Source organism: Gadus chalcogrammus, chromosome 4 (genome assembly GCF_026213295.1).
Source record: "Gadus chalcogrammus isolate NIFS_2021 chromosome 4, NIFS_Gcha_1.0, whole genome shotgun sequence".
NCBI classification, from domain to species: Eukaryota; Metazoa; Chordata; class Actinopteri; order Gadiformes; family Gadidae; genus Gadus; species Gadus chalcogrammus.
In genome coordinates, this window is record NC_079415.1 from 29919618 (window position 1) to 29947117 (window position 27500).

The following is a 27500-nucleotide window of genomic DNA, read 5'->3' on the forward strand; positions in this document are numbered from 1 at the left end:
TTCCCACTCAAGGAAACCCCAAATAGTGCTTAAAAATTACTTTGGTCGTCTGAAGTTGGTCGTCTGACTTTCCCGTTTAGAATGAATGTTTTGGTTTCCGCTCCCAGTGTTGCCTGAAGTACGCCAGGTCGCAGCCATTTTGTTTTGCTCAAAACCGTAGACAAGAGCCGAAGAACCGACGACGACAAAAAAGTAGAATAATGAAGCGGTTCACCAAACGAGTGTTTTACCAGCATGGCCGACCTCTTAAAACGCAAGAATTTGCACATTTTCTTTTGATAATATATATATCATGTCCCCGTTAAAGAGCCTCCCATCTTTCCGACGTTTTTATCACTGGTCACTTGTAACTGAGCCTAAGCTGGAACTACTGAGTCTGGCTTTGTGAGGTCCCACAGAGTACACACACACATTTAGAGAGCGACTATTTTACCATATGGTGTAAATGTCCAAAGGTATTTTGAATTTACACTCTGTAAGGCCACACCCAGTGACGCTTGTGACACTATTAAGCTGATTTTAAGCTGTCTACTACTCATGGACGTTCATGGACAATCACAAGCGGTTTGAAATCACGAAGAGTGTTGGACGGGACTGTAGATTAATCTGCGTTGTTCCGTCTGCTAACCTTCTTCTGATTGGTCTGATGGTGTTGCGTTTACATTCCCTCGTGGTTGGAAAGCCCAAATCCAACCCCTGAAAACAGAGGTCTCTCGGTGACAGCAGGTGTTTGACGATAGGCTGGCCTTTCCAAACAGCCTGGACGAAAGACAGCGGCCAAGCGATGGGAGAAGGAACTCCTGTTCGCGTGCATCTTCTGGACCATCCAAACCCTTCAACATGTCCTCTTCTTGCATGTTGCCTCCAACCCCAAGCCAGCATTTGTATTCCCAGTCGATTCAATCGATTTAGCTGAAGACATTCATTGATGAACCTAGAGGCCGCTCTGAGTGTTGGGACTGATGAAATAAGGAGATTTTAAGTATGAGAAATATATTTTTCTAATTGAGGAAGAAGGGATTTGATTCATTGTCATCGCTGAAGAAGAGGTCAAAGGCCAGAGAACTTGACGACAAAATAAGCAGAGAGAAAAAGGACTTTCACAGACACACGGAAAAAAGCACCTGGTACTATTTGTGAGAGCTTGGCCCAACGAAACAGATGTTCCTCGGCCCAGAAGTTTATCGTTATGGAGAAGAAAAAGCAATGCACGGAGAAGAGAGCCAGGATTGTAATGATGAGGTCATGAGGTACAAGGAATAAAGACGTCTCCAAAAACACGACAAACCATCAAATGATTGTACAGATGTTTGTGAAGCAACTTTTTGCACTTAATAGTATTTAGGCCTCACGTAGAACGGCACGGAAATTATTTGAATGTACAATTCTCTTGCTTTATCCGCTTATTTGTTTCGCGGTCATATCTCCCAATTATTTTGCCTTTCCTTCAGGAAGAAAAGTATGTCTATGTTCCTTACTTGGTGTAGCCATTGAATCCAATTTCACACCAGGAATTCATGTGCTAACATGCTAGTTTCATTCCTTTACAATATTGTATGTTTTGCACATTTCGATTGGTCAAGGGAAATACGAAAATCAATAGTGAAGGCTTATTGGATAGTTGCCTGGAAACGGATCAGTGCCATTCTCAGCCCTATATGACTAATTGGATCTCTTATTTTACATTACTTTGTTTCATTACCATATATTAAGTCATTTAATATTATTAAGTCGTTAAGTTGTTCCCTAGTGAATGTGCTTTTATTCAACCTGCCTTTTCTAACATTATATTGTGTTTTAATTCGGACTATATTAAGTAGTTGAGTTACATCTTAATGTTTAACTTTTGACCAAAATCTCTTGTTGCTAGGCCTTAAGTTTCATCTGACCTATTTCTCATCCAACCATATATCCTATATGCCAATTTAAAAAAGATATTTGGTCAACATCAAATCATTGCCACACTTGAATGTGAGATTAGTGATCAACTCTACAATTCGATGCATTCAGTTCCCAATGTGTGTGTGCTATGTAAAGATCGGACGGCAGAGTGTGTTCAGCAGTCAATCGATCACTGATTGAATATAAGCCTATCTCTATCGATCCGCCTCTCACACTTGAAGGCCATACTTTTCAGTGATAGCTACGTGCAATCGAAAGGTGCATTTCAAATCAGAGCTTTGACCTACTTTGACCTTTTGACCTAAAAATATTATTGAAATTATTAGGAGACACGTCTACCCTCAATATAATTTATATTAAATTGTGTTGTAAGTAGACCTATTAGCTTTTTCTGTAGGCTTTAATCATATTTGTTTTATTATACTTATAATTTTGTTGGCAATCATTGTTTCACGTGTGGCCATATTGAATGTAACCCCCTATGTAAAATATCATAATCACTAATGACGTATGCAGGGCAACCACTACCTATGAATGAAAGATACCGCTACTGTGCACTGTTTGTTTTCCTGGGATTAATTAATTTAATATTTTTCATGTAACATAAATTGTTTTACTTTCCACCAGAGAAGGACGTCGACATCTACAACATTAAAACTAACTTTACGTCAAACCGACTTCACTCGAGTTATCCTTGTCTTGGTTCAAACACAGTAATTTGTGATATTGGAGGGAAACTGGTATCTTGGTCAATAAGGCGTCGAGCAGGGGACAGTGTTGCCCGCTTGGGTCAGATTTCCCGTTGCAGCCAGTGTTGCCTGATTGCGCGGGAAATCTGGCCCAAATCTGGCCCAATCTGGCAACACTGTGTCCCCAAGTGTCAAACCAAATGCTCGAAACCGCATCTCCAGTCTGGCTCAAGGTTGAACCAAGATATTAAAGAGTGAAGACCAAATATATACAAATGATTATTATTATATTTTAACGTTCACAGGGCATGGATATTTTGTTGCCGCATCAGAAACAGGCTAACTTAGCATACACTCTGATGTGTCTGAAACAACCACAGTGTAGTTACTAATACTCAATATAGGGTCATAATCATACCTACTGAGAATTTCCTGAACATGCATCAAACACAGCAGGCCATTCTCATTTCCAGGAAGAGGACTGAACCAGGGATGTTATAATACTGGGTACGCGTTTCTTCCCTTTACTGCTCATTTATTTATCCGGAAAAGAGGGCAGAGGTTAACAACGCAAGGAAGGTACATAATTAAGACTGACAAATTGGTCAGATCCTGTATAAATTGTTTTTCCATCATTTTGAGTAGATTTAAGAGGAACCTCGACTACTGGCGAATTTAAAACAGAACAACAGAAATGTATCTGGATATATTCTTGGAGAAACCCCACAAAAACTATTTGGGAACATTTGGTTGATTAAAAATGTCCATGAAACGACTTGGCAGGTCATTCAACACATGTACACAGCAGATATTACAACAAATGTGTGACACAAAACAATGCAACATTTGCTATAAATCACAGAAAAGCAGTTTAGATAGTGTTTTTATTAGGGGGCAGGATATTCTAGTGGTTGAACCACTCCCAGCCTGAAAGGTCCTGGGAGTGGTTCACATGATCATGACCAAAGTCCACAGCAACTCTACCTGCAACTAAAGGCTCTGTAGGAATACAAATGAGATTATTTGAGCCTCAATTGAAAGCAATTCTGAACAAGTTTCTGGTTTGAGTGAGACTGCCTCTGTATGAAACAATTTAGATTAAGACCTCCCGGTTTATATCTGACCAATCAGGGCAACTCCTCCCTAATTGCCAGTCAATCACAGGTGTGTGAAGAGCACTCCTTAATGGTGGAGAAAAGTAGGGACGCAGGGTTTAACATTTTTTTAATCTTGTGTTCCTCCACTTTCTCTCTTAATAACCCATTTAATTTTACTGTAATTGTTGGATGAATGAATGAATAAGTAGTCCGTAGTTAACTTGTGCATCAAGCCTCTTTATTTCAAACGCATTAAATATCCTTAAAGTCAGTCAGTGACGTCTCTATATTAATTTATCATTGGATCACAATATACCAAATATAAACCTAATTGTTATTTCAATGGTATAAACAAATATACATTTGCAATTCAAGTTTAGTTTCGTCGACAGCTCATAACACGAGTCGTAACACAAGTCGGCTCCAATGTGATTTTCTTCACTCGATTAGTCTAATACCTTACAAGTACCTACAAGGAGAAGACCCATATTTAGTGTGATTATTGACACCTGTGTTTTTCCTACAATGACACCTGTGCATAGGATCTAAATTTCATTTTTTCTCTTCTCTGAAAAAAAAAAACACTGAAAAATAAACTACTGAAATCAATTTGTATTCACTCTTTTAATACTTGGATGAACTGAGAAACGTTTGATTATCTCTTAATTATCAGAATAATTAAAGTGATTTTAAGGCATGACTGTATAGGCACCCATGAAAGGAAAATGGGACGCACAAAGATACTCCAAGACCTGTTCAAAGCGCCAAAAGACAGAACACGTGTGTGAAATGGAAAGCATAATTAACTGATCCGTCTACCAATGGCCTGTAACATGTCCGCGCACAAGGCCGACATGTCCACACGCAACATACCGTCTCGACAGGCAAATTATCATAAACATAAGCTCTTAATCCGATCCTAAAGCAGAATATGGCAGGTTGAGAAAACATTTAAGCAGTTACTTCAATTTAATTACAGGAACAATCAGCGAAATGTGAAACGCATGACCAACCCTGTACTGGAAAGGACCCTGTTTGGACGCTATCACTAAGCCTGGGATAGACTGGGTGGTCCGGTTTATCCCCAAGAAGCGCTGTTTGAAGACCTATGTAGAACTGTGATGCTGTTGAGCAGTGGCCGTAGAGTACCCAGTAAACCTGAGTATTTAAATGGAATCGCACTTAAGCGTGTGTTCTTGTTCAACTTTGAATCTGTATTTTGTTTGTACTTTTTAAGGCCCTTTACAATAAGGAACACCGGTCCCTCTGGGAAGGTCGTTCATATTGTTTTGTCCACGTGGGAGAGAAGAGTTTTGATTCGAAATTCTTCGTTTTTTCCTTTTGATCTAACAGTTGTAAAATGGCGTCCACGGTCAAAGTCTCCGACCTCAATGAAACAACTTATCTGCGACCCGGAAACCATTTTTTATTTTGGATAAAAAGAATTAAAAAAACTTTTGGTGTCCAATTCTCTCAGAGGTCGTCGCAGTCGCTGCTGTCCCACAGGTCGGCCACGCCCCTTTGGGGGAGGAGCTTGCCCCTCTGTCAGGAGTGATACTCGCCCCCCAAGCCCTCTTGGTTGGTCACGTGACGGTATCCCTGGCTGGTGATTGGCTGCTTCTGCCGACAGAGGAGCGCGGTAATCAGGACCAGGAGGAAGACGAGGAGGGCGCTGGACACGGCCAACGCCACCACCACCTCTGTAGACGGAGGAGGAAGAGGAGGAGTTTAAGACCACGCTTATGAAAGATAGTCTTAGAGAAGTGCACTTAAACCACGATACAACACGGTTTGATAATTGATATGCCGCAAATTCAGACGTAATCCAGATTTTCCAGTATGCCAATCTTCGAGGAGTGATTTTTACGAAATTGCATATAAAACACACAAGTTAAGTGTTTTATCTGCTTTGGTCCAACCGTCAAGACAACACAAGGAAATACGTTTAACGGACACTGAAAATGTTCTTGTTGGAAAACAACTTCAAAACGGATTGATTTTTTTATTACCTTTTCGTATTCTGTGTATTATTATGTTTTGATTTATTCATAACATGTGAAATATATATATAAAAAAACGGTTACATCATGACATCAAGGATTTGATTTAATCTTTTCAAATGGTGGGGAAACATTTTCAGAAACATAATAGGTGTGAACATAGCCAGAGGAGGAAAGGATTTATCTGACACGGAGGCTTGCGTCTGAATAATATTTCAGTGCCCCAAGATTGTAAATGAGATACAATACAATACATTGTAAGGGAAAACAGCATCTCTCTCACACACACACACACACACACACACACACACACACACACACACACACACACACACACACACACACACACACACACACACACACACACACACACACACACACACACACACACACAAACTAGGTCGCCCATGTGTGCCTGAGCCATGATCATGTTTCATGTCACCTGAATATTGGGCTTTGTCTTTTTGTTTTGTCTGGTGTGTACAGTACGACTTCTCACTGCTGTATCATTTTAAACTTCCCTAAGGCAGCCCACCTGAATATTTATTTATTTTATGTGTTGATTACATTTGTTTATGAAATAGTCCGCCCAATTCACTTACCCAAATAAGAACAGACTTAATTATAAAAAGATATTTATAATAATTAGCAAGGCGCCAAGATGCCGAAACGTGGGTGCAACGACACAAGATATTAAAGTTTCTGAACGATTTTTGCTGCTTTTGCAAAACAAGCCATTTTTCCAGTCCTTTGTTGTTTTTGGCGTTTGTCACAAACCTTTGTCATTGAACGCCGAGGGCACCTGGCACTCCTTCTCCAAGTCATCCGGTATGAAGGGGCCTGTGATTCTGATGTAGTCCTCCAGGGGGCAGTCCTGAGAACACCCGGGCAGGGCCACCGGGTACGGCTCGGGCAGGCTGCTGTCGTTGCGGTAGAACATGGAGACTGACATGGATCTGGAAGAGGGAAGGGAGATGAAGACACAAGATGGGACGGTGAAAAGATGATGGAAATATACCAAATTAAAAAAATTAAATCAAAACCGATTTTTTTTAATTTTGATATATAGCTAATGAGTATATGCTACACGTGAACCTCCTAAGATGGCGAAATTTGATTGGTTTGCTATCTCGGGATATTGGGCAATAGACCTCTGAAGAATACTTTAGTCCCGCCTCCGAGGCTCTATATTCCATGTTTAAATGTCGGAACGTCCAGGCATCAAAACTGAAAGTTACATTTAAAGCAGCATACTGCTGCTGTGATGGTGGATCAAAACAATCACACATCTCAATAGCAGTTTATATAGTTTTAAATATATACATTAAGTTAGAAAGATGATGGATATCCATCTGATATTCGCATCACAGCGATCCGAGGCTGGGAACTAAAGACGTGATCCCCGGTCGGAGTGCCTAGTGCCTAGCGATGTAATACCAGCCCAGGAGACGGTCGGGCAGCAGTACTCACTCTCTATAGAGCCATCGTTTGGTCCATATTGCTACACAAGATGCGAATTACAAAAAAGGAGCCTGCCCTAATCAATAGCCTCACTAAAACACAATTAACCCTGCAATGAACCGAGCTGTCTAGAAGTGTTTCCCGCTAGCTCTACCACAGTAAAAAAGCAGGGGGAAAACAGCGTGGCCAGTTGCGCTCCGGTGGGGGTGAGACCCACATAGAGTGTGTAAGCCACAATAAACTTACTTTCAATATTAGTGGAAACTGTTGAAGACTTAAAAAAAATAATAATACCTGATTGAAGGGCGCTTATGTCGTCTCTATCATTAGTCTATGGGCCATAATTATTTAAACAGAACAGGACTTGTCTAAGTTGGCAAATTGCATATTAGAAACACGGCATTGTTGCCTGGACGAGGTCATGTGCGGTCATACACGCTACAGTGACTGCTTTCACCAGTGTGTGTGTGTGTGTGTGTGTGTGTGTGTGTGTGTGTGTGTGTGTGTGTGTGTGTGTGTGTGTGTGTGTGTGTGTGTGTGTGTGTGTGTGTGTGTGTGTGTGTGTGTGTTGACGTCTCACCCGTTGTCCTCTCTGTAGAGCTCGATCATGTGACAGGAGGCGTATGGGGGCTGGATGCCGTTGAACACACTCATGCTAGACTGCAGCGCCACCACCGTAGTGTCATGCTGTAGTGCACACACACACACACACACAATAATATCAAGTTAGTTTGGTTTACTTTTGCTTTGTCAAAATCCCACCACAGGATTGTCAATGGCCGATCCTCCGTGAGTATTGATCAGCGGTCTCTACGGCGATAAGGAAATCACAATTCATGCCTGCCTTGATTTTCAGACTTATCCAACACAATGTCTGCATTGCTGTCATCAGCAGAGAGAAGTGCCGAAAAGTTTGCCGAATTTATTTTCCACAACAAGTATGCTGCCCTCTTCAGGACCGATGAGGTCATTGCATGGCAGTTAGCTCACCGCTGAGAGCATCATCATCTTCAGCGGCTCGTTGGAGTTCGGCTCAGCCCTCTTGGAAAGGTTCTTCACTATTTCCCCCAGCAACACACCTGAATCATAAAATAAAAATCAAATTAGACAATTTGATCAACTGTTGGGAAACTAATCTTTGCGTATCACGGCGACAGTGAGTCAAAGTAGTAAGAGGAGTCATTTCCAGTGGCCATGTCGGTCGTTAAACAATTCATGAATCCTTGCAGATTTTCTATAACGTTTTTCTGTTGTTGTGTAATTCAGCCACAAGGGGGCGACGTGAGCAAACACTCCATAACCAGCTCAGAGCAGCGACAGTCACGGTATCGGGAATTGTTCTTCTTTCTCAACAAACCTATTTAAAGCTATAAGCTAGTCACAGCAACAACTAAGCAAATACTTTTTCACAGTCCTTGGCTCATGTGAATTATCATATATGTACACAACTCATTTAGAGATCCGTATTAGCAGCCACACACACAAACAAAAACAAACTCACCTCCCTGCAGCCTGCACTTCTCCTGGTGCTTGTAGATGTCAAACATGATCTGTGTGTGAAAAGGTTCATTAACACAATGTCGACATGTGTCCCCTTTACATTTCACCCCCCATCCATTTTAATGTCACCGTCAAACCATCATGTGGTTTGAAACTATTGACTAGTCGCGAGTGGTAAAACTTTTAATTTCATTTAATTTAAGACCCCACAACATTCTTAACTTGTTACACAACAGCTACAGCTGCAAAGCTATTGTCGACAATTTTACGAGGGGCCGTTGGATATTACATGGGAGCACGGCTGGTCACATTGAGGCTCGCTCATGTTTAATCTCAGGATGTCCAATGATCTTAAGCTTTAACTGTCCAAATAATATTTAATTTAAAGTTAACACTTCAAAATATACAATTCAAAACTGTGCTATTCCTTCCCCCAATCGCGCACCTCCCAGGCCTAGTTTCACCTCCTGGTTACTAGCCAACCACAGGTGATATTACAAGGCGATGGGGTCACCCTTCTGCACAAACCTGGAATGCAAAGTCCTTCAGTATCTTCAGCTTGTCCATGACGTCTTCTGTCACCCACACTGGAGCGGTGAGGTTGTGGCGCGACTATACATGCACACAGACACACACAATTGTCAACGTCAATCTAATGCGTTAATTTGGCTTTTATCTTTTATCTCAAATATTGGAACAAAGCCAATCGGTCCGTTTTAGTGCCTTCTTGTAAAAAGCCTCATCGATAGTACGACTTAGGGCCTGGACACAGACTCGTCCCTCCAACTGCTATCCATCGTGTGTTCACAAGGTTGCTCTTTGGTGTGGCTGGTGAAGTGTTTAAAGAGCTAAAGCACACACACACACACACACACACACACACACACACACACACACACACACACACACACACACACACACACACACACACACACACACACACACACACACACACACACACACACACACACACACACACACCCAACCCCCACATCATTACTCTGCAGAGTCCACCTCTCTGTCAGTGCAATTTCAGTTCTCGTTCTTGAAACGTATATCATCGTTAAATCGCTTTGCTGATCTCATTAAAAAAATGTTCTGCAAAAGATGTGGCCTTAGGGATGTTATGTTGTCAAGCGCAGGAACCTATCTTGTCAGGCTATGTCCTTTGACATTTGACATGAGATTTAAATGTTCCATCATCTTAAAGGATATCATGTTGTTGGTCCAAAGGTAACTTTAAGGATGCCATCTCTTTTCTAATCCCTAGCATTTTCCCACCGTATACATTTTTCATTGGCTGTTAATTATCCATTATTTGTATCGTAATGGATTTTAGCGAGATCTTAAAATAAAATAAAAAATATAAATACAACAGAAAAGTGGTTCTATAAACACAAGCCTTCAGAGGTTCGCACTTCTGCTTTCTGGGGCGTTAAATTCGTCATGGGACACCACACAACCACTCCAGTTCATAATCAATCTTACTTTAATCTCAAAAGGTTAACTTGCATGCAACCTTTTATTTTTTTTAGATATCGTCTGTACTTTCACACAGCACTCGTTGTCTGTGGTTGCTTTGAAACAAAGCATGATTGACATACATTCAAAGAAAAGAAAAGAGGATCCGTCCTTTTTTTCGTCTGGTCTACAGTGAGACACAGAGATCGTCTCCGGTACAGGTGATAAGCTCGTCTGGGTTTCCGACCTCAGGGTATTTTTGCAGTAACACTCCTTTGCATTTGCATGTGAGAGCACGAGCACGGCCCTTGTGTGTGTGCGTGTGTCCATGAATGCGCGCATTTGTCTGTTTGTGTTCTCGTTTGTCTACTAGTGCGAGTGTGTGTTCTCACCTCGCAGAAGAGCGTGTCGTAGACGCTCCACACCGTCTCCACGCTGGTGCTGAGCTGACCCGTCTTGTTATGCACCATTTCCATAAAGTCCTGAAAACAGAAACACCATCCCATTGTTAAAAACGGTGCGCAGGGCACAAACACCTTTGTAGTGGGGCTACATTGTCTTCACTCAACTCATACAGCTTTTGTAAGGTGAGATAGGCAAACAAATTGTTTTTGTGTCTGCGCAGGCGCGGCAGGCCGTGTGCTCGGGCCTTCAGAGCCTGTGAGCGCGGGGGTTCAAGGGAGGGTTACCGAGTACTTGGTGGTCATGTTGACGAACTCCGGGCTTTTCTCCGTCTCGGCCATCAGCTGCTTGTAGCGTGGGCAATTATCCGTCGGGAAGGAGAGCAGCTACACACAAAGGGGTAGAGGCTCAGATAAATACACTTTATTTCCGCTGGTAAACACAACCAAACAAACGACAACATACAAGAGAGAAAAATGCAATCAATGAGAACCAAGACATAGAAAATAAATGACAGAGAGACGGACTACAGATGGATAGGAAACGGACACACCCATTTGGTTTGTGTGTCTTAGAGACAGAGGTATTGCATTGTAACAGAGCCCACCGCCCAAAACCACCCATCCACCAGGCAGGCACCTACAGTCTCTTGGTCCTGGGGCACAGTGTGTACCGGTATCGGCTGCCACTTCAGGTCCAGGTTGAAGACCTGTTGACCGCTGGGGGGGTAGAGAGCTGTGGGGGGAAACCGAATAATGATTAATGATCAAGTCATGAGTTGGATAACCTATTTGTGCCATGGATTGATCCTCGTCCAAATCCTAAATAACATGCACATTTTCTAAATGTAGGATACGATGTAAATATGGAAGAATTGCTCAAATTACCCCCTATGAGTTAAACCAGGCTACTGCACGAGTTACCCGTTATTGGCTTTTTAAGGTCACCAGGTAACGTCAATCAAACATTCAGCCTACATCCCGCCCTCTAATCTGGTTGCAGCGATTAGAGACGGCCATAGCCTGAACCACGACTTTGACCCACGGGAAGACAGGGCTGGGCGATTAATCGAATTTCGATCTTGATTTCGATTTTAGCATCAAACGATCACAAAACTAATATAATCAAGTTTTTGTTTTTTTTATTAAATGTTTTATAGAAAGTGCAGAAGAACAACTGGATACATATCTGTACATTATTTTAGATTTTTTATAGAAAGTGCAGAAGAACAACTGGATACATATCTGTACCTTATTTTAGATTTTAATATTTTCTTTTTGACCATTTTGTGTATTTTTTTAAGGCGATATTTCAAAATTCTCAGTTAGATAGTGTTTTTGGGAGACATGCTGAATAAATACATCATGTTTTCAAACTCCAAAATAATCGTTTGAATAATCGTGATTTCAATAATGACCAAAATAATCTAGATTATGATTTTCTCCATAATCTTGCAGCCCTACAGGAAGATATAAATAGGTCTATCAGATGTTGGGGAGATTCAATTCAGTGGACAGGGGAGGTTTCCCTGGTTTAATGGAGAATGCTTGTGTGGGCTTTTTTTGTCGGTTGCAGTAACTGCCCCCCTGGTTTAAGGCCAAATCACACAAAAACTAAAAGTTCAAGCAATTTGTCTTGCTGTTTGTGTGAGGGTGAGGAGGTGTTGCTGGGCAACCTGGAACCAATTTCAACCAATCAGAATAGAAACCGCCAATTGTTCACCAGAGATCATGCTTATCCATTTTAGTATTTCTTTAAAGTAGTTATTTGAAGAGTTGTAAATTTTTTTACTTTTATGTGCTACTAACAACGCATTTGATAAAAAACATTTAGCTTTAACTTTTCGGTTTTAAGTAAAACTCATAACCCAGTCCATGTATTTGAATAACACTAAAGGAATGGACCCTGTGTATGAGTCCACAGTCACAACCCTTTGCCGATTGCTTTTGGCGCAAACATTGGCACATACTCGAAACAGAGTCCGGCTTCCTCATTCTGCCATGATATGGGGTATCATGGCAAAAGTGTGCGGTTGCCCTCGTGAGTTCCGGTTAGGTTCATTTCTGAGAACTTATCGCAACCAACTTCCCTTTTTTACCTGCCCACATAATATACACTTGTCAGTACACCAAACACGTATATAACCCTTCCCCTCACCTCAGGACTGAATCAGCAAAATGTGCAAAAAGAATCAAGGTTTTTGAGGATATGTTCACCATCTCCCGCCCTTATAAGTGCTGCCAAATTAATCCAGAGCTGCCACACGTGAATGATCGAGAATTAATCACTATAAAAACGATTCTAATGCTCGCTCTCTTGCATTATTTAGAACTGGTAGTAACGGGGGGGGGCTTTTCGCAATGATGTGGTCGCAATTGATGAGGTCAACTGCTGCCCCTCACAACACCCCTGTTTGGTCATGTGACATGGTGCTGCTGGAGTGGACCATGGTGGCACACCGCCAACCAACGCCTTGTTTGGGAGGGGGGGCACTGAGAGAGCGATGGATCTATATTTTTGTTGGCCCTGAAGCGACCTAGGAAATCATTACCTTGCATCCGCATCAATTAAATGGTCCCAGTCTTGAGTCCTGGTGGTAGTCGTTTACTTAAGAGTAGGAGTAGGACTCCGACAAGTACTAATACTGCTGTGTTTGTGGAAGGAAAGGCTCTCCTACCTGCCAGGTTGGCCTCCGCGCTCATCAAGGTGCGGTCGTAGTCTGTACTGCGTACGTGCACCTGAAAACACAATCGAAGCAAGGACTGGATGAATATCCCCCCAAATCAACGGAACGAGGAATACAGCAGCTATGGAGATGGCTGCTACCCGGCCCCGAATCCCGGCCCACTGTTCTGAGATGGTCAAAGTCACATTTATTTGTATGGCACAGTATCATACACATTGGTTATTTGAAGTACTTTTAAAAGGTAAAAAATAAAAAAAATGTCAGAATGATGAACAGGCAAGCTTTTTTTTTAATGTTTAAAATGTTGTCCTGACGTGCAGCAGCGGTTGTGGCTTAGTTTCACTTCACTTGAGAGAACTTTGACTCGTCAGAAACCATGACGACCTCCACAACATTTTAAACACCCATGAATTTTTTTTTAATGTCCAATGCTAGCCCTGTATTGTAACACGGCTCACCTCTTGACGGTCGTACGTTTCGTTCAGAAACCCCTTGTATCGCCCCCGGAGGAACTGGCCCAGGTTATAGTGTTGTCTCATGCCCTCCTGCGCACAGAAACACAAGACAGACAAACACAAGAACCATCCAAATGAAATCACTGGCCGCCTGGAGTTGTCCTGTTGCAAGGTTGTCAAAAGTCGCCACGTAAAACTTTTGCCCAAGTCTCTGTTGTCCTGAAGCTTACCTGCGACAGTTGGCCAAAGCCTTGTGGCCAAGCGCTCTCCTGGTAGGGGTCCGTAGGGTACGCCTTGACGGGTGATCTGTCGCCATGGCGAAACAGCTGACCAATAGGAAGGTAGCGATCGGAGGGTAGCACCGTGAACAGACAAAAGATGAAACAGGTGGCTGCGTTAGCAGTCAGTTACCGACCTAGGACTATGGATGGTCAACAGGGCTATCATTCAATTCACTTTCCACGCAACAAGAAACGTTCAGTAATCGATGCAGCCATAGCACACATCTTTGCAGAAATAGATGTTATAACAGCAAGACAAGAAACATTAAGGTGGCCGGTGCACTGTTTAATTCATTAACCGAGGAAAAGACATGAGATGTGTTCGACGTTCATCCGGCTGGATTTAGGAAGAGAATCAGTGATAGGCACAAGGCCAGTCTTGTGACATGGACTGTATGACAGGCCAAGGTAAGGTTGGTACATCCAGGCTAGCTTTCTATGAAGCTTTCCTATTTCATAGAGAGCTAGCCTGGTTATTATTAGGACAGCACTGATAGCTCGAAGGTCAATGGCGGCTCGGGAAACAAGCAGCGATTGAAGGACCCGCAATGAGGTTGCACTTAAACACTAGACTCATGACATGGTCACCCTGATCTTGTGAGCTCACTATCAGTTTTCCTAGGCAGTCCAGTCAGCACCCACTCGCTCAGTGGAGGGAGTTTCACATCATGATACAAGGAACCCCACAGACTGCAGAATTTAAAGAGAAACTATTCTGAAACATTAAATAGACTAAATAAAACTTTGAAATGACAAATCTGCAAAGAAGGCTATTCTCAGAGGAGATTATGTATTGTCCTTACTTCCAACCAGATTCAAGATTGTAGACAAGAAAAGGGCCATTTACACATCAATAGTTGATGTGGAGGGATTTAATCAACTAAAAGTGGGGGTCAGAGACCGGGTTCTGTTGTTGAGCTGTAAAACAAAAGGGGCATTTGATGTTAATACCAAACGGCTCAGTTGCTCCGTTAATTAATTGCGTTAATTAAAAAGAACAAAATGGGGTTAGAGGAAGTGCTTGCAGGGAGGAGGATGAGAACAAGGTGAAGGCGTATATACACATACAGTGTTTGATCAACTCCTCCAGACTAGTGGAGTGACGGAGAACGAGGTTTGGCAGGGAGGAGGATTAATAACAGGATGAAGGTTAAGCATATTTATCAATTTAAATCGGGGGTCTGAGGAAAGGATCCGGCAGGCCGGTGTCTTCAACTAACAGTGCTCTGGCAGGGAAGGGGGATATAGCATGCAATGCCACACCCCTTGTTTGAAAATCACTTGCTTCCAAGCCAAAGACAGACTTGATATTCATTGAGAGAGGAAAACTTGAATATCTGGATGGTCCCACAAGTATACTTCAATAGTGGAATCCTATCGAGCATATCATATCATCTCATCAAATACAACAGCTAACTAGACCAGGCCCCATTGTATATGGTATCTGGTCAAATCTTTGAGTACAATACGACAGACACCAAATTTAAGTCTGACCCACTTTTGTAGGATTCGTTCATCTTATAAACATGCATTGTAACCCGATTGAAGTCTGTGAAATGATGGCTGAAATAAGGAAAGCCAATCGGCTTAGGGGCCTGCATTCAAACAGCCTGTACCCCCCTACTTCTTTCAATGGCATCACCATTAAATGACCCAGTCCTATATCAATAGTGCTGTAAGGTCATATCAAGGAACCATTATGCAAAGCATAACTTTTATTTGCCGAGTTTGAAGACTCAATATGGAGCTAAAAGTCCTTTATTGGCATGATCCATGATAGACGTCATGCAAATGTTCAAATGTGTGCAGTGGTGATAATCAAATGGGAGTTTGAAGAGACATGAAGCAACCTTGCCTGCAAAATGTGGTAGAACTGGAAACTCCCATTGCACATTAATGAGCTATATATAGCACTATAAAAAACGGATCAATTAATATTATTATTATTATTATATCTAACAAGCCATGGCCAGAAAACAAATAGAGATGTTTGAAATATTTGTCAATTTTTCCAATGTGTTCCACATGACTGAAATTATAGATGTAGGAATATTTTCACCTGCTATGTCGCTAACATGGCTTATTAGTCTAAAAGGTGGACCTAAACTTACAAACTGCATGGGCTGGTTTCACTTACTTTGAGTTCAGCAAATTACCATTCATACATTTTAATGAGACATGACCATTGATGCTGGATGGAATGATACTTTGTCACCTCCCTTTTCTGGAACTTTATCCTCTCGAAATATTAGTATTATACTGAATACATGGTGAATTAAAGCCAGAAATTGCCCGAGGAATCAGAGGACAGTGAAAACCACTATGTATCATACCACACAGGACCCAAGTCAGCTCCCGAAACCTAACTCCCTATATGAGTCACGTTTGCAGTGAAATCAACAGTGAACACTGGGAAGGCTTGTCCTGATGGTAGCCAAGAACTTCTGTATCTTTCACGTTGTTTCTTCTTTGCTGCCACTTGACGTCTTGTGTTACCAAAGCTGGGAGTAAAAATGTGTTGGCCTTAAACGTTCACCGCAAGTATACCCGATTGGAAGAGTCTAAGCCTGTATGCCAATTGTTCTACAATTGTACCATTGTTGTTGTAACATTTAACAACTTCATTCCATTCGTGTAATAGTCCGTGGGCCCTTTTCCTAACTTCATTGTCATCTGTTCTCCGCTCTTCAAACCGATAGGAAGTACCATTGGACTGACAACAAAAAAAATGCATGGTATTTCTGGCAACCAATAATGCATGGTATTGCTGTCAACAAGTTTTAGTTTTACAGGTATATCCACTATAATTTACAATAAATCTGGGTTGTATTCAAGTACATTGATTGATCAAACCTAATTAAAGAGACATTATACAGAAAGACGGGCGCATGTCCTATGTATCAAGTGAGATGTTGTTGTCTGTCTCCAGCAGCACTCACCACTGTCACGTAGACCAGCCGTCTCTCTGCAGCCGCCTGGTCAACCGCGGAGAAGCCCAGAGCCAGGAGAACCAGCACCGCGCCGGGCAACATGGTCGCTGTGCGGTCGACCAGTCGCTGTGTAGTACCGTGTAGTATTGCCTTTGTTTACGTTACGACCAGCAGTTAGCCTGTGTTTGCACTTCTGGGCGCACAGCTCGGTCCGCCGTTTCGTTTCAACCCACACAGGCGGAAGTATGGTGGCGACGAGGGAGCACGTCACTTGGCCACCGTCAGCCACCGTCAGCCAATAGGAGGGCTTCGTTGCTCTGGACTGATGAACAGAGACGTCGGCTATATAAACAACCAAGAAAGGAAAGAGCGTCAAAGGGGACGTTTTTTTAATGGGGTTATTATAATAACATAAGGTTGGTTATGATAGATCGTAACCATTAACTCCTTGTGCGCTACCAGTCCTATCAAGTCCGTGGTTAGTACTGGTAAGTTTGCACGTTTACACTTTCAAGGTGAGCAAACAATGAACAGTTTCTCTATTCAGTTCTACATATATAATAATTATGCATATATAAACGAATGCCTGAATTGTCACTCGGGTTGGGATAGTTTAAAAAAATAAGGTTATAGGCTAAGATTTATAAATAATATAGTTATTTATTATACAAATAATATAGTTACGTATACACACATTATTAACGTTAGGTAAGGTTAGGTTTCGTCCACTAACTGGTGAAGCACCTTGTGGTGCATTATTGTCACCACTCGAGGCCAGTATTGCTCCGCATCTGACGGTCCATTCTAAATCGGAAGGAACTTTACAATGAAATTTCCTTTGAGTCAATATTAAATAAATAAATATGTCTATGAAAGAAGTACAGCGATCAATAAATTAGGCAATAAATATTATTTTTATTTATTTTTAAAAGGTCGTTTTTAAAAGGACTACTTTCATTTATTTCAGTGGACTTTTATTTTATCATTTCTATCTTGGTATGATGTACAAATGAGTGGGGCGTTGTTATCTCGGAAGTAGTTAATTGAAATGGTTAGCTGACACAGTTTAGACATGTTACACACAGCATACAACATGTTGACCAGTTTTATAAAAGAGTCATATATTGTTTAACATCGATAACTAAGAGTTTGATTCAAATTTTGAATACACTGTATTTTAAACATTAAATATTATTTTTAACATTTAAATATTATGCTTCTTCCAATAGTTAGAAAGCTTCTGTTAAACCTGCTGATTTTTTGCTTAGCATAATGAAAACAACTATACACATGGCCAAACACAAACACACTCACCCACCCACCCACCCACTCACTCACTCACTCACTCACTCACTCACTCACTCACTCACTCACTCACTCACTCACTCACTCACTCACTCACTCACTCACTCACTCACTCACTCACTCACTCACTCACTCACTCACTCACACAAAATACCACACACATACACACACACACACACCAACACCATGCAAATACAAGCCATGATAATGGTTAACAGCCATAAAGATAATTCTTCATTTGAAAGTCCACACATTAATAGCATGAGGAGGACGTGCTGATCCCACGTTGTTTGTGCATGGAGTACAGCCACAGGGAAGTGATGGGCTGAGGACCTCGTTTCAACACTTCTTTAGCTGTGAGGGAGCACTTTTCACTATGGACCAATGTCCAGACTTCCGCACCCAATGACTTCTTGTTGTCATGTGAGCTTGAAGACTGCTTGGTGTCCAGCGCCCTGGTGTCTCTAGTCACGTGCCTCCAAGTCAGTGAGGAACCAGAAAACACATGACAGGATTAGCAGGAGCCACCAGACAAATTTAACTCTGAAGTCAATTTGGGGATTATTCTTTTACATTAAGTGTAAAACATGAAAAAAAAATGTATTGGGTCTGCAAGTGTGAGTGGGCGGGACTAACCCTGCGTTCACACCAAAAGATGCAAAAAGTTGACGCGCGTCGTGATCCCATTCAAAGTGAATGTAGAGACGCGTTGCTGCTTTACTGCCGATGCATTTGCTGCCGAGAAAACGGGCAGCAAAACTTGATTTGACGCGCGTCAAAATCTGATTTGCGGCGCGGCATGCCCGTGCCCGCTGACGGGCACGGGCGAAGGGCGCGTTCACGTATTTTGCGGCGCGTCAAATGCTGCTCGAGTTGAAATATTTCAACTTTTGACGCGCGTCAAAAGTTTGACGCGCCGCAAAACTTGATTTGACGCGCCGCAAAACTCAGGCGTCAACGCGTTCGGGCAGCAAATGCATCTTTTGGTGTGAACGCAGGGTTAGGGTTCAACCAAAAAAATAAATAAAAATCTGTTTCATAACTATGCCACATTATGGAATATGCAACTCTAGGGACTGCATAATAGGTAGCTGCTTATTTAATTTCAACCTGCACAATGTCACTTTGATCCAATTGTTATAATTATTATTGAACCACAAATACAATATTTTTTTTTTTATTGTTTCATGCATCGGATCTGCTTGAGGCTCAGTAAACCGGGGATTAGTTTTCTCTCTGAATAAATTGGATTTGCGGGAGGGGAAATAAAAATCCCATGACGCCGTCAGTTCCGAAAAACGTACTATGACGCAGGTGGGACCCCGGTCCAAAGGTGAGTCAATGTGTGGTGATAGTAAAGGGGGCTAAGTCCGTACAGAGACCATATCCCTTCCTGAAGTGCATAATACCCACTACCCACTAATCCTCTGCTGGGACCCTGGGGGGAGGAGTGCGGGCGGGCGGCATATGCATGGCCTCCCCCTGGCCGATGCATGGCCGTGTGTGACCTTTCATCTAGATCTGGCTAGAGCCGACACCAGAGGCAGTAGAGAGGGAGCCGCGATCACACACCACTTGCTTTGCAGTAAACAGGTTAACTGCTAAGTGCTAAAGGCCAAGAACTAAGTGTAAGGAGTGGTTTTGGGTTTAACCTGCTTGGGTTTATCTAGCCACTACAAGTGGTTCCCCAAACTTCCCTCAAACTCACAAGCTTTAGGTTCACCGTTAAAAAATGACTTGACACAAAACAATGTACCTTAGCAGTTGGGTTTTTACTTCAAGGGCATGATCAAATTGAGGGGAAACACTACAATTTTAGTTTTTTGTGGGTAGACACAACGGACAGTCGTCATATTTTTCTAGCCAGTAGCTATTACCAGATGTGACGGAGAAAGGATTTTCAATTTCCAGGCCTCAAAGTGGGTATGGCACAACAACAGAAAAGAACAGTATTTGGCAGAATTGAGTTGATACAGTCAAAAGAGAAACATGCCTTGAATTAAGCTATCAAGTGAAATGTACCAGAAGGAGACCAACTATGGTCAACTAAGCTTCACGTGACCGTATCAAAGTTGTGCAATATGTACATTTCCATCAATCAGAGCTGTTCTATTTTGGATGTACAGCTATAGGGTATATACAACCATACTTATTTGTAGGGAGCAAATAGCTTAGCAACACAACATTTGCATATAAGTGCAGTGTGTGCACCATATGCTCTGGTAAATAATAGACTACAGGATGTATATATTTGCATACATACATTTTACTCTGAATTTTGTTTTCCATCATGACAATCGTACATATTTTCAACATACTTTATCGGCCAACATAACAGCTTTGCGCCCTGTTCGTATCTAAGGCTGCTGAAGTATTTCTGGCCAAGCTTTTAATCACTGGCATTCCTTACATATCTGAATGTGAAAACACCCTAGACCCCAGTTAGGGTCAACAAGGATCACATTTTCCAACCTGTCTTCCTTATTTCTTCTGTCTTTTTGGGGGGAGCAAAATATTTAGTTCCAGGTTTCACTGACACCCTTGATTACACTGGAATGGTCCCATGCTAACAGTGACAGGATAAAGTAACGACATTGATTTAACTGATGAGAACACTAGATCAAATGAGTGACACACCCCTTAGGATACCGCAGTGTTTGACTCCCAGTCGAAAGGTTTTCTGTTCATTACCCGCTGGCTCCTGTTAACCTGTAGGTATCCATTAGCAAGATGTCTTACCCCTACCTGCTCCTTAATGGCATCCTACTGTGTGATGTCATTAACCGTGACATCACACAGTAAGACGTCACTGTATATCAGGTGTTACCATGCTTTTTCATGTTGTGACCCCCCTGTGGAGGTTTGGCTAGGCTGGACTCACCAAATATTTCATGCCATTAAATGAGTGAAACACTGTCGTTATATTGGAACGTGAGCCAATGAGCATAGTGTGCCCTGATCACCCTACTGCCACGGCCCCCTTTTGGGTCAAAACCCATCGCTGGAAAACCCCGGCCCTACAGAGACATCTCGTACAGCTGACCCCTCTGCAAACTCTTTGGTTCTCTAAGTCTAACAAACACAATGCAAGCCAAACATCGCTACGTTTACTCCTTTGTAACTACCAACTTGATCTCCAACCTAAACAACAGAACAGATCGTTGGCATAGGTTGTTCAAAACAACCCATATGAACCATATGATAGGGGACTAAAGCATTCATATGGGTCGCTTTGGACAAACTATACCTGCCACCTGTTCTGTTGTTTAGGCTTGAGGGCAGGCCGTAACCTCAGGCTTGTCATGTGTTCCTGTGTCAGTAAATTGACCGGCAGGGCATGACCTCAGCTAACCTGTGTCACCGAATCTGCTTTGTTTACCGTTAGAGGGAAAAGCAGATTAGCCCTGTGTGGATGAAGGGGCCCGGTGCCGCTACGCCTCCCAGTGTCCACTGTTAATGCGTGACAGTGTCACCTGAAATATAGGGATGTTTGCTACGTTCTAAGATAACGCTACGTAGCGTGTGTGATCGTTTGGTGACAGCTCGCTAGCTGTGTGTTGCTTTGCGAACCATTAAGACACTTGCTCTCTCACACATGCACTTGCATAACCACTCACACACACACACACACACTTTCTCTACACTCCTTTTAACGTGCCACGTCTTACTGTACGTTATCATCCCAGACACAAAACAACAGCATCGTTATCAGTTCCAAGTAGTACATTCTGGGCATGTGTGGCAAAGGGAGGTCAAATGAACACAATTCAAGCCCACCTTTGGTGCGGATGAACATATCTTCCTCAGCCCAACTCAGAGACAATGATTTTTCATGATTTAGCTCTGTTTCATTCAAATGTGTGCAATATTAAAAGTGCACTAGAGATTTCAAAGTAATAACATCTATTTCAAAAAAGAAATAAGCTAGTGTGTGATTCTTTCTCTCCCAAAGCATTTTAGCAAAACAACCCAAAATGCAATCTTTTACTTCCCCTTAATCTCATCTTCCTCCAAAACAGACCCGTGTTGTAAAAGTGTTATGTTACACAACTGTTGCGTAACTACAGACCAGAAGCCTCTCGTGTTGTTGGAATAGGTGTTATTCAAACATGTAATAAACTTGAGTCATCATCTTGCATTCTGATCCTTGATGGCTCAGATCCAAACTTCCATCAGTAACCATGGCAATAAAATCTGGGGCCAAAACTGCAGTAGCAGACTGGAACTTCAGCTCAAATCTGATCCGTTGACAGTAAACACTACTCTAGTTTGTCTGAGTTTTTCAAAGTAAATGTCACTTCTGTAACAATTTCAGCTAAACCCAAACAATAACAACCCTCAACACAGGCTTTTGTGTTTCAGGGCCCTGGTGTTTGCCAGGGTCCTAGGCTCCCCCCTGATGGATATGAACCCTAATCCGCCACACTAGAGGTGTTGGGGGCCTTTGTTTTCGCAGATGATTCAGATTAAAGGGAAGCAGCTTATGCTTGTGAAAACACATGCTTATCAGTCTCTATTTGATCTTATCTGCGGCAAATTAACACTCGTGGCAAAACAGCCAAACTATGAAAAAAACAGCTTCACGCAACACACACACGCACACACACACACACACACACACACACACACACACACACACACACACACACACACACACACACACACACACACACACACACACACACACACACACACACACACTCAAAAGCTGAAGAGGCTGAGCATTTAGCTTTCTATTCAAATCTGTTATTGTGTTATTGTCGACTTGCGGTAGAAGTGTCAGCTTAGTATGATATAGTATTATTGCCATCATGTAAGTCTTCACATACAAGTTATTGTTTTTGGTACGTTGGAAAGTATAAAAAGTACAAATGTAAAGGTGCTTCATGTAAAATAGTATTATTGTCATCGTATACATTTTCCACGTTCAAGGCCTTTTTTTTCTGGTAGGGCTATGTTGCGAATATAAAAACTACCAAATTCAAAAGTACAATACAGAATAGAATATACACAATACAAATAATACATTGCTAAGAATTACCACCAAAATGGGTAAAGGAAAATGTGAGAAGATATAGGCCTACATACTCTTCAAGAAAATATAGAAGACGGTTCCGTTAAGCTTTTAGCAGGCACTTTTATCCAAATCCAACCATAAAACAATTTAATTGAAATTAAAAAAAATAAACAAACAAACACAAATTCAATTCACAGAGGTGGTGCAACTCGATGTTTCTCTGAAGATCATTTCCAATCAACATGTTTGGTGGTCGCTTATTCTGACCCCGCACGTAGGACCCTAATGAACCGCCCTATCGGCTCACACGGTGCGACGACAAACATCAGCCAGATAGATCACTCATCAATGGGATCAGTGAGGGCATTGAACGATCAACTCGACGTGATTACCCAGATGAACTGACCAACAGATGTCACTATCGTTCCCCCGGCCGCCTATAATGCTGCTGCCGTTACTGCAAAGATAATCTACACGCATCGGGTTCATTTGTTTTCGTCTTCTTCGTGAGTTTAATTTAGCCCTGCCACGTCTTTCCATCGATGTGACATAAGGCTTGGTGTTGTGCAACCGAGTGGGGGGCACCCGAGAGGTAGCGCAGTGCGAACCCGTTGCTGTTTTGCTGCTCGTGCACGCGCTGTGCCTTCACGCTGCTGACGTACTTCGATGTTTTTCTCAGGGGGGCTGTGAGCGTGGTTACGTGTGTATTTTGTGTGGTGTGTGTGCGTGTGTGTGCGCGCGCGTGTGTTTGTGTGCATGTGTTTCATTCAAAATGGGATTATGTAAATCGAGCCCGCGTGCAACCTAAGCAGGAAGGCTGCCCCCCCCCCCTTCTCCTCTGTTTGAATTTGAACCTGCATCGCACTTAAACCAAGACAACGTAGCAGAAATTGAAAAGGGAGACCACGTATGTCTATAAAGTCGGGATTAAAACATGCAGATACGAGCAGAAAGATAGGAATCCCCCACGCATATAAAAATAGGTCGACACGCAGGTTATGTAATAAGTACGGGACGAGGGTTGTTTACTTGTTATTGCCGTTGAAACGTAGCCTGATTTTTTTTCTTTTTTACAATGGGTCGAATATGTTATTTAAACCAATGAAATCTTCTCAACGTATATACATTGTTGTTGACTTTGCAGATTCATGCATTCCTCGCCAGGACACTGTGGAAAATATGGGAGTCGAATTCATTACTGTTTACAGTAACCCGCGTGATGATAAGCAGTTCTTCTCTGCCGCAGGTTTTACCTTCAAATTGAATTTAAATACAATAACACATTTGACAAGTGGTGTCAACGCGAGACTGGGTCGATGGTCGGGTCCTCCCGCGCCGCGATAGGCCGTCCCTCCCCGTCGCTCACCTCTCTATGGCCAATGAGCACAATGAGTTGAGGGCGAGCTTCGAGATTGGCAGGGAAGGCTCTCCCAGGCTGCAACGCCTTTAATGACTGTGTTTTTTTTCTACTTCTTTTTTTAGAGCCAGCCGAGGCTGAGTGTAGCAACGTCACATGTTGTTTTCCTCAAACACTCGCAGTGAGCCGTCATGTTCATCCATCGCTGCGGACCGGAACGACGCGCATCCCGAATATAGTTTGTTTCATGCGGTTTATTTCGTGTTTTTGGATCTCTTTTTTTAAGAAGATAGTGTAATAAGTTTTGCGCCTGGTAAAAGGTAAACGTTGGACAACAACAACAACAACAACAAAAATGGCAAGTCCTCCCGCGACGGGTGGACACCTGTTTACGAACAACGTCAAAAAGTGCGGATACCTTCGCAAGCAGAAGCACGGCCACCGACGGTTCTTCGTTCTGCGGGAGCACGGCGACTGCTCTCCCGCGAGACTCGAGTACTACGAGAGCGAGAAGAAATGGAAGAACAAATCCGCCGCGAAACGGATCATAACTTTAGACTCTTGCCTGTGCGTCAACAAGCGGGCGGACGCCAAACACAAGCACCTCATCGCCCTCTACACCAAGGACGAGTACTTCGCCGTGGCGGCCGAGAACGAGAAGGAGCAGGAGTGCTGGTACGGGGTCCTGTCGGAGCTCATCACCGAGGGCAAGATGTTCGACAGCCCGGCGTCCACGTCGTCATTGGTGGGCTTCGAGGAGGCGAACTACGGGCTCGTCACGCCCGCCACCTCCGTGTATAGGGAGGTATGGCAGATCAATTTGAAATCCAGAGGACTGGGTCAGATCAAGAATCTGACCGGAGTGTACCGACTGTGTTTGTCCAGTCGCACGATCAGCTTCGTGAAAATAAACTCTGACGTGGCGGCTGTCAGCTTGCAGCTCATGAATATTCGACGATGCGGCCACTCGGATACTTTCTTCTTCATCGAAGTGGGCCGTTCCGCCGTCACGGGGCCCGGGGAGTTCTGGATGCAGGCGGAGGACTCTGTGGTGGCGCAGAACATCCACGAGACCATCCTGGAGGCGATGAAGGCGATGAAAGAGCTGTCGGAATTCCGACCGCGCAGTAAAAGCCAGTCCGCCAGCACCAACCCCATCTCCGTCCCCACGCGACGCAACCTCAACAACCTCCCCCCGAGCCAAACTGGTCTCGTGCGGAGATCCAGGACCGACAGCGTCGCCGCCACGTCCCCGGGTCGCAAGTTCACGTCCTGTCGGATCCGAACGGCCAGCGAGGGTGACGGTGGCATGGCCCGCCCGGTGTCCATGTCCATCTCTCTGAGCGAGAGCCCCACCAGCCCCCACTGCGGTCCCTCCCACTTGATCCGCTCGGCGACCCTGAGCAGCGGCCGGACGTGCCGGATGCTGGACTCCAACCTGCACCACAGCCGCTCCATGCCCGTCTCGCACTCCCCTCTGGCGGGGTCCAGCCCCATCAGCATGTCCCCGTGCAGGGGCGCGCCCGCCAACAACGCCTCCACCCCCGACCTCAAGGCCCGCCGCCCCTTCAGCTGCAGCGCCTCCATCTCGGGCTCCCTGAGCGACACTGGCTTCATCCTGGGGGAGGAGTTCGGCTGCAGCCCCGGAGACCCCCGCTTCCTGCCGCTGACCCGCAGCGACACGCCCGACTCCCTGTGCAGCACGCCGCCGTCCCGGGACCCCGGCGAGCCCCTCTGCGGGTACATGATGATGGAGGGGACGGGCCCCCGCGGCCGGGGGGGGGCTGACACCGACGACGACAAGGCGTACCGGAAGCGCACATACTCCCTGACCACGCCGCGGCAGCACCGGCCGGTGGCGCAGGCGCTCTCCTCGGCCTCGCTGGACGAGTACACGCTGATGCGCACGGCGGCGGCGGCGCAGCTCTCGGCCTCGCCCAAAGTGGCGTACCCGGAGGACTACGGCGCCGTGGTGATCGGCGCGGCGCCCTCGCCGCCGTCGTCGTCGTCGTCGTCGTCCCCGACGCCGCGCAGCCTCGACGACGGTCACCGTGGCAACGGCGGCAACAACAACAACCACCACCACCGCCGCCAGGAGGAGGACGGCGGCTACGTGCCCATGACACCGGGCGCGGCGGTGGCGGCGAGGGCGGACGGCAAGGCGGACGACTACATGCCCATGAGCCCCATGTGCGTGTCGGCGCCCAAGCTGATTGTCAACCCCCGGACGCACGACGGCGGCCGCAAGGCGGGGTCCCCGGGCGGCGGTGGCGGTTCGTCGGAGGACTGCGGCTACATGAGGATGTGGCGCGGCGCCGTGGACAGCCCCGACGGCCGCGCCCAGGCCCCGCTCGGCGGGGAGTACATGAACATGTCGCCGGGCAAACCCGCCCCCCCTGCAGACGCCGCCCGACTACTACTGCCTGGGCCCCCTGCCGGGAGCCGCGGCCACGGGCAGGGGGCCACAGCCCGCCCGGGCGCAGACCCCCCGGGCCAAGGAAGGCGACGCCCCCGGCGGCGGCGGCCAAGTACGTTCTGATGAGCCCCCAGAGCCAGCGGCCGCAGGGCGGGGAGGCCGACTACTACGCCGTGATGCAGCCGGCCCCGGGCTCGCCGGCGCACTTGGCGGCGGCGGCGGCGGCGCCCTCTCCAGCACGCCAGGGTCGCCCCGAGGGCGGCCTGGCGTTCCGGCCGCGGCCGGGTCGGCCCAACCGGCTGGCGCTGGACGCTGTGAGGACGCTGCCCAGCATGAACGAGCACCCGGCGCCCGGCGAGCCGCGCAGCCCGGGGGAGTACATCAACATCGACTTCGACGGCCGCCGGTGCTCGCCGCCCTCGCCGGCGGCCGCCGGGGGCGGGGCCTCGGCGGGGGGCCCGCGGCGGACCCCGCTGTCGGGCTACATGAACCCGGAGCCGGGGGCGCACTCGCCCCGGGAGGCGGCGGAGGCCGGCCTGCC

General features: G+C 44.9%; 3 protein-coding genes across 3 annotated transcripts in view; 2 read left to right on the forward strand and 1 right to left on the reverse strand.

The window, feature by feature from the left end:
• The window catches only part of gpr137c (G protein-coupled receptor 137c), a 16991-nt gene extending 14219 nt beyond the window's left edge, over positions 1–2772 (forward strand). Inside the window, exon 8 of the mRNA XM_056587824.1 lies at positions 1–2772. This exon is cut by the window's left edge and continues 398 nt beyond it. The gene's annotated coding sequence lies outside the window, so the exon portion shown is untranslated.
• Positions 2773–3109: 337 nt separating this feature from the next.
• Positions 3110–17116, reverse strand: acp2 (acid phosphatase 2, lysosomal). The gene is made up of 13 exons (XM_056587825.1): positions 16874–17116; positions 13884–13979; positions 13657–13743; positions 13190–13250; positions 11156–11247; positions 10800–10898; positions 10503–10592; positions 9178–9261; positions 8651–8699; positions 8140–8228; positions 7730–7836; positions 6466–6644; positions 3110–5388 (listed from the first exon to the last, which is right to left on the reverse strand). Exons 1-13 carry the CDS (start codon positions 16964–16966, stop codon positions 5234–5236), a joined length of 1281 nt encoding a protein of 426 aa, XP_056443800.1. The 5' UTR covers positions 16967–17116; the 3' UTR covers positions 3110–5233.
• A 6918-nt stretch (positions 17117–24034) lies between these two features.
• The window catches only part of LOC130381526 (insulin receptor substrate 2-like), an 8787-nt gene continuing 5321 nt past the window's right edge, over positions 24035–27500 (forward strand). Inside the window, 3 exon segments of the mRNA XM_056589175.1 lie at positions 24035–26926; positions 26928–27044; positions 27046–27500. The exon segment at positions 27046–27500 is cut by the window's right edge and continues 168 nt beyond it. Of these exon segments, the coding sequence (XP_056445150.1) occupies positions 24899–26926; positions 26928–27044; positions 27046–27500 (2600 nt within the window). The 5' untranslated portion in view covers positions 24035–24898.

Excerpts from the sequence above, each read along its gene's own strand:
- acp2 (XM_056587825.1), bottom strand. The coding sequence starts at position 16,966 with ATGTTGCCCGGCGCGGTGCTGGTTCTCCTGGCTCTGGGCTTCTCCGCG. Across the intron at positions 13,980-16,873 it reads GGCTGGTCTACGTGACAGTG|CTGTTTCGCCATGGCGACAG; the intron begins GTGAGTGCTGCT and ends CCTATTGGTCAG. Across the intron at positions 8,229-8,650 it reads GAAGTGCAGGCTGCAGGGAG|GTGTGTTGCTGGGGGAAATA; the intron begins GTGAGTTTGTTT and ends TTTATGATTCAG.